The 14,418-nt window shown below is 39.0% G+C and overlaps 1 protein-coding gene across 1 annotated transcript in view; it reads left to right on the top strand.

The window, feature by feature from the left end:
* The window catches only part of ascc3 (activating signal cointegrator 1 complex subunit 3), a 327,642-nt gene that overhangs the window by 183,587 nt on the left and 129,637 nt on the right, over positions 1-14,418 (top strand). Inside the window, exons 15-16 of the mRNA XM_067449368.1 lie at positions 13,070-13,261; positions 13,604-13,828. Coding sequence (XP_067305469.1) covers positions 13,070-13,261; positions 13,604-13,828 — 417 coding nt within the window. The remainder of the gene's footprint in view (positions 1-13,069; positions 13,262-13,603; positions 13,829-14,418) is intronic.

Here is a 14,418-nt window from a genome sequence, read left to right as displayed (position 1 = left end):
GTGATATATAGACCCATGAGTGTGAATTTTAGCAGGCAACCTTGCCTAAATAACACACATTTTACCCCCCAAACGCCATTTTTCCCCGGAGAACCCCCCGAGAAGCTGTTGTTTAGGGCTAGTAGTTGGCGGGTTTTGTTGTAAAAACTTGGCAACCCTGTCTGCACGCGCGCTGGAATCAGGCTGGAATAAACAATCTTTGCCGGTGTTGTAAAAAAAATAATAATTTAATGATACACAGAGTACTTACCCAACATGATCATCATTTCTGAGAGAAATTGTGAAGGTGATGCAGATACAAACAAGCTCTCCGTTTAGGATTCAAACAAATATAACCCAAGCCCCTTTGATGACGTAATGATTGTTACTGCACTTTAAAAAAAAATTGCTGGTTTTTGTTGGTTTAACTTAGAAAAGTAAGTAACCTGGTTGCCTTAAAATTTTGAGTTTATTGAAATTAAAAATTTGAGTTGATACAATGAAGGAAATGTGTTAAATAAATAGAAACTCAAAATATTATTGAAAAAAATAAAAATAGCACTATTTGGCTGCGTCATCACAAATTCAACACACACAATTACCCAATATTACAAAATCTTTTAATAATATTTTAATAAAGGTTGTCGAATCTCAAAAAGTGTTCATTGTATTAACTCATTTCAATGAACTCAATTTTAAGGCAACCAGGTAACTTTTTTTCTAAATATTTTTTTTACAGTATGTTTATCATCTGTCCGTCATCGTCTAAAGCCCGCCCTGATGATCTCATTGGTCCGAACAGTTTCTGTTCGAGGATAATTACTCCTCTATGGATCGAGGCCAGACCGAACAGCCTGACCTAAACATTTTGTGGCATCCAGGCTAGAGCTCTCCTGTCCTGCAGTGTAAAAAAATATTGTTGCTTTTACTTAAAAAAGTAAGTTACCTGGTTGCCTTAAAATTTTGAGTTGATTGATACAATGAAGGAAATTGGTTTAATAAATAGAAACTCAAAATATTTTTGTATCTGAACCACATAAAAAATGAGGAATCATGAAAATAGCACAATTTGGCATGTTTCACTGCGTCATCAGAAATAAAACACACAGTTACCCAATATGCTTAATATTTTTTGAATAATGGTGGTCGATTCTAAAAAAAAAAAAAAAAAAAAAAAAATGTTCACTGTAACTCAAATTTTTAATTTCAATTAACTCAAAATGTTAAAAAAAACAAAAAAAAAACATTTAAATTACAGTGTACAATGAACACACACCCTTTGCTCTCCAGGTAACCAGCTCTTTCTGTGCCTGCCCATCTCGATGGTCTCTCTCTCTCTCTCTCTCTCGCTCTCTCTCGCTCTCTCTCGCTCTCTCTCGCTCTCTCTCGCTCTCTCTCGCTCTCTCTCTCTCTCTCTCTCTCTCTCTCTCTCTCTCTCGCTCTCTCTCGCTCTCTCTCGTTCTCTCTCTCTCTCTCTCTCTCTCTCTCTCTCTCTCTTTCTCTCGCTCTCTCGCTCTCTCTCGCTCTCTCTCGTTCTCTCTCTCTCTCTCTCTCTCTCTCTCTCTCTCTCTCTCTCTCTCATCGGTGGATGAAAGGAGACCCCTAGTGCTCAGAGAGAGAGAGACGGCGCTGGCGTATCTGAGAAGAAGAGTGTGCTGGTGATTAAAGCTAGCAGTGTAATGTCTGGAGAATCTGGCAGGGACAGATCGGTGGGAGCTGTGAGGGATTTTATTTTCTCCTCTCCGTGAAGGAAACATCATCAAGTGTTGACAGCAGGCCGTCTCTCTCAGATGGGAGAGTTTCTCTTTCTGTCGTCTAAACCCCCTTGGCCTCGTGGGACAGGTCTGCAAGATTTAGCTCATTAATTTCTATTGTTTGCGCTTTCAACTATTTTTAACTTCTCTCTCCTGTGAGGATGTCACTATTCAGCGCAGGACAAAAGGGCTTTGTTGTGTTGTCGGCACAATTAAGACACACACACACAAACGTTCAGTCAGCCTCTGAAGGCACGAGGAAGAAGACACTTCCAGAAAACGGCAGGAATGCTCTCCGTTTGACCACATTTAATTGAATTATTTAATCCTATGAATATGTTAGAAATCAAGTATTTTTAGCATCATACAACTCCCCATTCTTTTCATTTACCCATTCCTTTCCTTACTTTCTTAATGCATTTCCTTATTCCTGTTAAATGCTTTGATTTTCCCCTTTTCCTTTCTCTTCCTTTAGCTTTTTCCTGTTTCCTCTTTATTTTCCCCTCATGTCCCTGTTTTCTTTCTTTTTCACTATGCTTCTCTCCATTTCCTTATTTCTTTTTTTTGCTCGTTTATTTTCTCTTTTTCAGTTTCTGTTTTTTTTCATTTTGTCCCCATTTCCTTCACTTTCTCTTTTATTTTTTCATAATTTTCCTATTTTCTTTTATTTATTTATTTTCCTGTTTTGCTTTTCCTTATTTTTCCCCATTTCCTTACTTTGTTCCTGTTCATCTTCCTTCTCATGTTTTCATTTTACAATTCTTTCCTCCCAGTCCCTCCCCTTTCTGTTCTATTTTTCCTTTTTCTTTCCCTTTTCTTTCCATTCCCATTATGGCCCCTTTTCCTCTTAAATTCCCTTTCATTTCCTCCATTTAATTTACTTTTTGATCCGTTTTGCTTTATTTTATTTTTATTTTCCAATATCCCCTTACCTTTCCTGTTTCATCTTTTTCCCTGTTCATTTGCATTCTTTCTTCCCATTTCCTTTGTTCCTGTTCACTTTCCTCTTCATGTATTTAATTTCCTCCCAGACCTTCCTATTCCTTTTCTGTTTTCCTTTCCTTCTCTCTTCCTGTTAAATTCCTTTTCTTTCCCCCATTTAATTTACTTTCTCCTCCTTTTTGCTTTTTCCTTTTTATTTCCAATTTCTCCCTTAAACTTTAACCATTCCCTTTACTTTGTTCCTGTTCACTTTCCTTTTCATGGTTTAATTTCCCATTATTTCCTTAACCTTTCCTTTCCTTCCCATCCCATCCCATCCCTTCCCATCCCATATTTCAGAGACAAGACTCTAATCAAGGTTTTTTTTTTTTTTTAATCTTTTTTTTTAATTTTTTGTATTTGTTTGTTCATTACTTTGCCCGTGTTTGTCCAATGTAACCATTATACCCGGATTATTCCTTTAAAGGGTTACTTCAGCGATTAGCATATGGCTTTGGATCAGTAGAAACCCTGAAGTATATTCAAATGACTGTTCTCTAACTCAGTCACAGTAATCCAGTAGCGGTGGCTTTGGGAGTGGCCTCACAGCACAGTGAAGCATTCTGGGAATTGTAGTCTTTTATCCCCATGAGACAAATACATTTTCTGTCCTTTCTCAGTCTAGAAGGCACCAAATTAAAAAATAATTTTTACATTTCTACTACATTGATGACCCAGTTTAAATACAGATTCATCTTCCCAGCGCTGAAGTACCCCTTTAAGTTTTCTGTTTAAAGACGTATGAAGTGTTTATTTCTCTATCGTTATGTATTATAGTCCAGCTTAAAAAGATGCCTTTGCGAGAAAAGCGCGTTGTGAGCATGTTAGAGTCCAGAGATTGAGTTCTGGTGTGGAGTGTCAGGTCAGATGCTCTCGTGATGTCCGTCTCAGCGCTGAGCATTGACGTGTTGTTTTCTCAGCGATCCTGAGCATCATTTGAGAAGCAGAGGTCATTGTGTTTGTGATGGCCACAGGCTGCTGGCTCAGATCTCGTCACGTCTCAGTGTCTATATCACCCCAGAGGTGCGTGCTGTGTCTCCGTGCGGTATGGCTACTGTCTGCTTGTGTTAAGGCCGAGTAATGGCTAATCAGCGCTGTCTGCCGCGGCCGGTGGAAGGCAGCCCGGGCTTCTGCTTAGCGTGAAGGGAAATAATCTCTCTTCAGCAGCCCTTAATCAGCCTTGATCAGAGAGCCGATGCACTGCCATCTTGAATCCAACCTCTGAACGTGAGCGCCTGCCCCAGCCTCACTTTAACTTACGCTCAGAGAGCGCAGCATTAATACTCTGTGACACCTCAAAGCAAACCTTAGCGTTTCAATTAGAGCCTCCTGTGAGCCTCGCCGTGCCCCGGAGAACGTGTGCCACTCCTCTCCGTCTCAAACACACTCTTGCATGCATTTCATTGGGTATTTCTCTTGTTTACCGTCTTATTTGTTAGTACTGATTTTTGCAAGATGATTCGTTTTCATCTGCCGGTGAGTATAGAAAATAGGTTATACGTTTAGAGGAACTAAAACAGAGCTGCTTTACATTCTGCGTTCGAGGTGAGCAAGGCATATATTTGTAAAAGCCAGACCCATGTTGAGAAAGCTAACAGCTTCAAGGTTAAACTTCATCCAGCTCATCTACCTTCAAACCTTTGGCATTATGATGCTGTACAATAAGGTCCAATGTATGGTCAGTTAATGCAGTAGTTGATAAAGTAGCATTTTAAACTTCCGTGCATAAGTTTCAGTAAGATTTATTAAAAAGAAATGAATACTTGTATTCACCAAGGACACATTATATTGACTTTTACATTGCTACAAAAAATATATTTCAAATAAATGTTGTTTTTTGAACTTACTATTCATTAAAGAATACAATTCATTTATCAGTATCCACAAAAATATGAAGCAGCACAACACTGATAATGATCATACATGCTTCTTGAGCGGTAAGTCCTCATATGAGAATAATTAGTGAAGAATGATTACTCTGAAGACTGGAGTAATGATGATAAAGTCAGCTTTGATCACAGGAATACATTACACTTTACTATATGTTCACACAGAGAACAGTTATATTAAATGGTAATGCTATTTCACAATATTACTGTTTTTATACTGTACATTTTATCAAATAAATGCAGACTTGGTGAGAAGATACTTTTTTTAAATCATTAGATATTTTTAACCCTGTTATTTCTAGAATATTAAAGGTTACAATTAACAACAGCATTCAAATTCATTTATTTTTTTAATATAATAAATATGATATTTTTAAAATAATGTAATTGGACATACGGTGTTTTTTTAAATCAATGTTTTAGTGATATAATTGTCTCTAGATCAATTTGTTATTGAATTTGTTAACATGAAATGGCAGTGGCGGGAAAAAATGTACATACAAAAAAATCGAACATCACTAACAGGTTAATATTTTGATGAATATATAATAGTCTTTATATTTATCAAAAATGCTCCTCTCTGGAGTTATTTCTTCTAGTTAAATTATGAGCTTTATTCATTGAATGTCTTAACCTGAGGTGAATGTATCGTTATTAACGTCTTTCCGTGGTTGAAGCACTGGTTACATGATATATTTCAGTAAGTTGTGCTGTATCATCCATGTTGGATCATTCATGTTTATTTGGTGCTATAACTAGGAATAAAGAGGAAGAGATGATCTGTTCACATGAGGTCACTATAGCAATCTGTCACGCCGCATTAAAGAGAGTTTATTGTTTGTATTTTATATTTGACAGAATTTGAAAGCTGAGACAAAGCATGGTGATTATTGGATGGTAGGTGTGCTATAAAAATAGTGTTTAGTGACATTTTGTACATGCATCAACTGAAAACAGCAGATTTTTTTTTTAAATTTTTAAATTTTTAATTTATTTTTAATTATATAGCACACAATACAACAGACGTTGCCCAAGCTGCTTTACAAATAGTATGATAAAACACTTAATTAAAAGTTTCATACAAACAATCACTACAATATAAAACAAAAGACAAATAAGTAACATTACAGCAAGACACAACAACATACTAGATCACTTCCATCCAACAGGCCAGGCCGCACTAGACTGATCCCCAAACAACATCTAACAAGTCATCAACATCTATCAACAATAACGACAATCGCTCAGAAAGGTATGGTGGGGCCAAATTATGTAGTGCTTTAAAAACCAGAATAATAATCTTGTAGTGCACCCTATACTCGACTGGCAGCCAATTTAAGGATCTCAATAAAGGCGTAATATGATCCATTCTCTTGGCTGACTTAATCAATCTGGCTGCAGCATTTTGTATGTTTTGCAAGCGTGTCGGAGCTTTTTTATCAATCCCAGCATACAGTGAACTACAATAATCCATCCTGGAGAAGACAACCGCAGAAATAGCTCTCTCAAAATTTGTCGGAGATGGAAAAGGCTTGGTCTTTGCTAAGAGCTTTAAATGAAGAAAAAAAAAACTAGATTTAACTACAGAATATATTTGTTTATCCATTTTTAGCTCAGAGTCTTAGATAAAGCCAAGGCTTGTTACCTTGTCAGAGATTGCAACTGTTTTAGGCGCTCGGACATTAAGTGAGAACTGGGACCGAAAACTATAACTTCAGTTTTCTCCTCGTTTAGTTTTAATAAATTAGCTGCCAACAAGTTTCACCTCCTAAAAACAGGTTAATAAGTTACAAAAAGTATTGCAGTTTGACTGTTTTACTGAAAAATAAATCTGAACGTCATCCGCCTAACAATGAAAAGACATGTTGTGTTTCCGAACGATAAAGCCCAGAGGTATCATATATAGAGAAAATAAGATAGGAGCTAAAATCGAACCTTGGGGAACCCCACACCATAACGGAGACCTCCGGGACATGCAATCTTTTGCAGACACCGAAACAGATCTATCAGCAAAATTTGATTTAAAGCACTTTAAAACATTCCCCTTTAAACCAACCAAAGATTCCAGACGCTGCAGTAAGATATTGGGGTCCACGATATCAAACGCAGCACTGAGATCAAGAGTCATCAATACAGAGTTTTCCCCTGTGTTCAAAGTCAAAAAACATCATTAAGCACACTAACACAATTAAATTGTGTTAATTGTAGTGAATATTGTCAACTCAGCCATACTTAGCAACCGCAAACAATGTCTTCACAACCATCCAGACACCCTAGCATTGTGAGTTTTGCACGGATGAGCACCTCTCAGACGATGTAAAATTCATACATTTGAAATGGCCTCATGCTGGTGGTTTTGAAATTGCATATGGCACGAAATGACAATGATACAAAATGACATAATCGCTTCCTAAAATCTCACATCAGAATGTATAATTTAGCACATTAGACTTCATATAGAGACTTGCATTTGAATTCTGAAAAAAGGCTTTTAGAGATGATGTTGAGTTACTGAACGCCGCTGTGCCACAGGCCACATTAAAACAGAGCGCAGCGATCTCATTACAGCGCTGATAGAATCCAGAGATCCACAGAGACCAGCTGATTGGAGCCCCAGATTGACCGACAGAAGAACAGAAATAGCAAAAGAGCTTTCTTTGAACTGAATTTCTGATGAAGGACTGATTCATTTAAAGCGGTGTGATGATCAGTGGTAAGCAATGAGACATCTATCTCAATATGACAGGATGTTATTTTTACTCCTGTCATTATGGAACAGATTGAAGTAGCTTGATAAGCAAAGGCAGTGAACGTCATTATTACGGTCAGCAAGTTGATCATGCAGATAACAACACTCATTAGCAGATAGTAAGGCCCAATCCCCTATCAACCCTTAGCCCTTCCCTTTCCCCTACCCCTCCGTTTTGTGCGTTCATGTGAAGGGTTATGGGGTGTCCTGATTCTCTTTTGGCTGGAGTGGAAGGGGAAGGGCCAGATAGGACCACACTTTAAAGGGGTATGAGGGGTTTCTCTCCATACACAGACTACTAAATGTTGTCGGGGATTGATCACTTGTGTCGTCTGGCTGCCAGTTTCTCTGTAGCTTAATAAACATGCTATTTGAGTGATGTGTACACCAATTAATAATAGTTAAAAAAAATATACAGTATACCTTCATAACGCAGTCGATATTTTACATCATGTATCGTCTGTAAAGTCTTCCGTTAGGTTAACGACTGATTCGTTTGTATAACGCTGCAAAGTGTCTCTGTTATCGCATCACCACAGTAGAAAACAAAACCATATCCGTACCGGCCGGCTTGGATCGGCACGGATTGGAACGGCTGATAAACAAAGAGAACAGTTTGGCCCGATGGAGAAGCGGCTCCACGAGTCTTGTGTGTTCTGGATCGGCTTAGGAAACTTCAAGGCTTATACGCTTTTGAACTGAAAACGAGCGCCATTTTATTAAGACCAAATACAGCTCATGGATATAGCGCACACTTCATGTAAATATTAATAGATTAAGTTGTAACAGAAAAAAAATTCTACACTAAAACATTAAAATATTACAAATAAATGTTCCTTTAGCTATAACTTAGAAACATGCATGTGACTGTCATAGGAAACAGACTGCAAGTCCCATTTGCTAACAAGGATGTATTAGCTTATTTAGCTAGCTTACATGAACTAAATGCAATATACATTTTACAGCATGCATTTATATCATTCATGTTAGTTCACATGGCATAAGAAGGTTAACAGATACAACTAACAATGAATAATACTTCTACAGCATTTATTACTTAATAAAGTAACTTAGTCTGGTTTCCCACATCACTGGTCGTTTTAACTGCTCGAGGTAACCATTACTGCTAATGTTAGCGTCCTGTCAGCCTCGACAACAAAGTACTTGCATACTGCTGTTCTTTCCCTGCTTAAGCATTATAATGATTCGGCAATACGTACTGAAGTGTTCTGTATTCATACCTTTTCCCTTTCTGTGTTTTAAACGCGCACTGTGCAGCGTGTCCTTTCCATGAAGCGTGCAGCCTCACGTGTTAATGTAAACTACATCAGTGATAGTTTTTCATTTGTCTTCTAGAGGCCGCTCTCGTGCTATATAATGCCACAGACCCTTCTCAGAGCTCTCGTAGGCTACGGTGTGATGTCTGCACACCCTTCTCAGCATCTCCCGCAACGGACGCAAACCTGAAAAACCATCGGTATTGTTTTTAGCCGATAACCGATTGTTCCACCTATCAGCTATTGGTGCCGATTAATCGGCAAAACCGATGAATCGGTCGACCTCTACTTTTAAAGACCAATGATATTGGACCCACTCACATTTACCATCTCTAATTCAACGTTTGTCTGTTCACCGACCCCTAACCCTAAACACTTTGTTATTAAACACATGTTAGATGCTTTATCTCCAATTTTCCAGTGTTTTCTTAATTTTTATTGAAAATGGATGCCTTTCTGATCTTTCCGACCGAAAAGGCGGATTCGAACCCCGATTTGTGCCAAAACTTTCTGCCATGCTTTACTGCTGCTGTAAAGTAATCCGTGTCTTCCATTGTTTTGTTTGGCCCAACCAGACATGTAGTAAACAGGATATTTGTTCTTAATGTAAATGGCATTTACATCCAGGACCAATGACATTATTTATTTATTTTTTTACTTCTGACCCCCATGGTGACAGGACAGAACAGACGGCGTGTAATGGTGTCGGTAGTGGTGTCCCATTTCTTAGGGGAATATTTTCACCCCTACGCCTTGCTACGCTTTTTCAAGGGCAATGGGTAGGGGAGGGCATAGGGGTATAAAATTTAATTGGATTGAGTCTGTGTCCTCTAAAATGTAATTGGCCGCCGCCTGAGCCACTCCAGAATTCTAAACCCTGATTGGCCATACCCTGAAGGCGGTTCTGACGAAAATCTTACTTTAGTGGCATTTTATTGACAACTGTATCTTTCAGCATTCCTTCTGATATTCATATGCGACCCTGGACCACAAAAGCAGTCACAAGTCGCATGGGTATATTTGTGGCAAAAGCCAACAATACATTGTATGGATACGAATATATTTTCCTTTTATGCCAAATGTCATTAGGATATTAAGACCATGTTCCATGAAGATATTTGGTAAATTTCCTACTGCAAATATATATAAAAATGGATTAGTAGTAATATGCATTGCTAAGGACTTCATTTGGACAACTTAAAGGAGATTTTCTCAATATTTAGACTTTGCACCCTCAGATTCCAGATTTTCAAAGAATTGCATCGCGGCCAAATATTGTCCAATCCCAAAAAAACCATACAACAATAGAACGATTATAAAAAAAATACTATTATGACTGGATTTGTGGTCTACAGGCCACAAACATACAGACCGACAGACTACAGTGTACTCACATTTGTGTTTATTTAGTGCTGTAACTAGTGAAGAGGAAGAGATGACCCAGGGGACATTAAAGAGCACCAACATGGTATTTATTGTTTGAATCTGGTTATAACATTGAAATATAACAATTTGAAAGCTCACAATTGCTCAAAAATCTTTCTGCGAATGTGATTATAGGATGGCACGCGCTACATCTAATGTTTAGAAAAGTTTTGTTCATGCATCAGCTGAAAACAAAAGATCTCAGATCCTCAAAATGAAGATCCATTAAAAAAGAGAAATCAATATTGTCAACCCAGCCGTAGAATCCACACAGCTGACATGTTTACCTATTGTAGCGTCTCCATGTTGATTGAATGAAATAGACACCGTCTGAGAAGCGTTAATTAAACATCACTGTTACAGTCAATGATTTCCGCCCTCCAAAATGGTTTCAGCTGAATTTTTTCTGCTGAATATTTGTAGTCGCCGTAGTCTTGGTGCATCATTAGAGAGAGTGTGTCTGTAATACAAGGTCACTTAAACAACTGAAATTATTGTAATACCATGGTTTTTAGATGTGGTACTATGGTAGCACCATGATAATCTTTAGAGTACTGTGGAAATGCTGTGTTAAATGAATTTGGAAATCAATCATCTTACACCATCACTGTAGCATGGTTCCAGCTCTGTGTTTGTATTGAGGAGAGGCTGGACTGTGGTAAGACAGATTTCGGTATAGTTGGTATTCTGTGAGGGTTGTAGAAGGACAGACGTGTCTGTAATGGGCTGTTCTCGGCAGCACTGGGGCCTTGTTGCTGTTGACCTCCATTTAGACTCAGGCAGGGTGAGATCAAAGCGTCTGATGGTGAGGACGTTACTGCCAGCGCAGGTCACGACCCTCATCGGCAGTCAACACAACACACATCTCAATCACACTCCTCTGACGGCACGGCTGCAGGGATTCACATTCACATTTCACGCAGGAGTATTAGTTTAAAAGTCATTTCTCATTTCTGCACCAAATGGGATTTCTCCTATTGAGAAAACAGGAAGTCCCGCCTACACTTATGCTGTGATTGAGCCTATGGCTGCATCTGTAATCACATACTTTCCTACTAGTAGGCAAAACAGTATGTGAAAAGAGTAGTGGTAATTAGATTTAACATAAAAATGAAATCTCACCAGCCTCAAACTTTTGAATTTAGGAACACCATACTAATACTGTGTTTGACCCCCTTTCGCCTTCAGAACTGCCTTAATTCTACATTAAGCTTTAACAAGGTGCTGAAAACATTTTTTAGAAATGTTGGCCCATATTGATAGCATAGCATCTTGCAGTTGATGGAGATTTGTGGGATGCACATCCAGGGCACGAAGCTCCCGTTCCACCACATCCCAAAGATGCTCTATTGGGTTGAGATCTGGTGACTGTGGCGGCCATTTTAGTACAGTTAACTCATTGTCATGTTCAAGAAACCAGTTTGAAATGATTCAAGCTTTGTGACATGGTGCATTATCCTGCTGGAAGTAGCCATCAGAGGATGGGGACATGGTGGTCATAAAGGGATGGACATGGTCAGAAACAATGCTCAGGTAGGCTGTGGCATTTAAACAATGCCCAATTGTCACTAAGGTGCCTAAAGTGTGCCAAGAAAACATCCCCACACCATTACACCACCACCACCAGCCTGCACAGTGGTAACAAGGCATGATGGATCCATGTTCTCATTCTGCTTACGCCAAATTCTGACTCTACCATCTGAATGTCTCATCAGAAATCCAGACTCATCAGACCAGGCAACACTTTTCCAGTCTTCAACTGTTTTTTCAATTCTGCAAATTGTAGCCTCTTTTTCCTATTTGTAGTGGAGATGAGTGGTACCCGGTGGGGTCTTCTGCTGTTGTAGCCCATCCGTCTCAAGGTTGTGTGTGTTGTGGCTTCACAAATGCTTTGCTGCATACCTCGGTTGTAACGAGTGGTTATTTCAGTCAAAGTTGCTCTTCTATCAGCTTGAATCAGTCGGCCCATTCTCCTCTGACCTCTCACATCAACAAGGCATTTTCGCCCACAGGACTGCTGCATACTGGATGTTTTTCCCTTTTCACACCATTCTTTGTAAACCCTAGAAATGGTTGTGGATGAAAATCCCAGCAACCCAGCAGATTGTGAAATAGTCAGACCGGCCCGTCTGGCACCAACAACCATGCCACGCTCAAAATTGCTTATCACCTTTCTTTCCCATTCTGACCAGGACCAATGCATTGAAGCAACTGCAATGTGATCGTTTGATTAGATAGTTGCATTAATAAGAAATTTTAACCGGTGTTCCTATATATAAATAATTGTAAAACATTAAATATATCAAATTAGTGCAGAATCAGCCATATTTCCATGTGCATAATGACGTTTAGGAAAGTGCAGTGTTCAGTTTCTGCGCTGTCTAGTGGTTTAGAGAATACAATAAAAGGTAACGCACTTTAATTTGATGCTCTACTTTAGACAGTCCTCTAACTACAAGTAGCTTTTTGATGCTCCCCAACATACATTGTACTGACTATAAGTAACTTTGTGTCAACTTACTATACTAACCCAGATCCCTAACCTAACAGACTACTAATACTTTAATGAGGATAAGCTGACATGTAGTTGCAGTTACTTGCAGACGGTTTCAACTGCAACAACATAAACAAATGTTACTGTACATGCGCGCTTTTGTGGCCCAAACGTAACGTCCGGGAAACGTCAATAACAGATAATGCAGTCAGATTGGATATTTATGAAGCATTCAAGGCTTTTTGGTGAGTCTCACTATTTCTCTCTGATTTTTAATATTTATATAGTACGTCAAAAATGTGTTTCTACTAAGTAGTGCGCTGTACTATCCACTAGCCAGACCGGAAGTTAACTTCGGGTCAGACACAGTCTATAGTTAGTGGATTTTCTAAAGTGGAGCTTTGAAAAAAAATGTAACCCAATCAAATGCACGGTTTGCCCCGTTGCGCCTTTAGCCCCATTGTAACCGACTCCAGCCCAGTGTGTGTGTTTCCTGATGTGCGGTCATGTGTGTGTCACAGGTGCTGCGCTCCAGAAACAAGCAGATGAGGGAGATGTTTCCTGACGGCTTCGGGATCCATCACGCCGGGATGTTACGGCAGGACCGAAACCTGATGGAGAACATGTTCTCCAGAGGATACGTAAAGGTTCTGGTGTGCACCGCCACGCTGGCCTGGGGTGTTAACTTACCCGCCCACGCCGTCATCATCAAGGTCAGGACACATCGCTTGTGTGCATCAAACGCTGCATTATTAAAGTGCCCCTACACTGGAAAAATGCTCTTCTTACTTAGTCATTGTGTTTTGTTTAGTGTAAATATCTAAAAAAATCTTAAATCAAGATGCATTTGCTATATAAGTAAAATGACACGAGATATTTTTTTCTTTTTCTTTTTGTGAGAGAGTGAAAGTGTTTTTGACCTTTGATGCTCGTAAACCTGTTGTAGGAGACTCCAAATCAACATTAGGAGCCTTTAAAATAGCATAGTAGGGGCACTTTAAGCGTAATTGTGATCTTCAGAATGGGCTTTGAATGGCTGCTGTCTCTGAGATCAGGGCACTAATATCTACGATGCCAAGCGTGGTGCGCTGGTGGATCTGGGCATCCTGGACGTGATGCAGATCTTCGGTCGGGCGGGACGGCCACAGTTCGACAAGTACGGCGAGGGAACCATCATCACGACCCATGAGAAGCTGAGTCATTACCTGACGCTTCTGACCCAGCAGAACCCCATCGAGAGCCAGTTCCTGCAGAGCCTCGCAGACAACCTCAACGCCGAGGTGTGTGAGACATGGCCACCGCTGCCTTCTCAATCGCCTGCGTCCAATTTAATGTGCCTTTATAGTTCAGTACTCTTCACTTTCCATCTACATTTTACAATCAATTATCGCATCGCACATTAATCACGTTACACTTTCTATATACGTTTGCCAAAACCGTTGACTAAGAATATCAATGATAAGAAATCTGAAAGGAGCCATTACAATTTAACAAGTTCAGCTTAGCATCACAGAATTTTTATTTATTTTTTTAAAGAATATTCAAATGGAAAATATTTTTTCACAATATTATTGTGTTGTTGTTTTTTTTCAGACTTTTCTTTTCTTTTTATCAAATTAATGCAGACTTGAACATAAGAGACTTCTTTCAAAAACATTAAAAATAGTAATGTTTCCATCGTTTCGGTACTATATATATATATATAAAAAGTTATATAGTGTGTGTGTGTATATATATATGTATGTATGTATGTCATTTCTAATGCATATATTGTTAGGGGTTGACAGTTTTGACCCGTAGACCCGATATGCGAAATGAAGACCAGGAGTCAGGATGTTCAATCATCTGAGAGACTTTTACTGAAGAATAG

This window comes from Pseudorasbora parva, chromosome 7 (genome assembly GCF_024679245.1).
Source record: "Pseudorasbora parva isolate DD20220531a chromosome 7, ASM2467924v1, whole genome shotgun sequence".
Lineage (NCBI taxonomy): Eukaryota > Metazoa > Chordata > Actinopteri > Cypriniformes > Gobionidae > Pseudorasbora > Pseudorasbora parva.
This window is presented reverse-complemented; position numbering and strand designations above follow the sequence as displayed.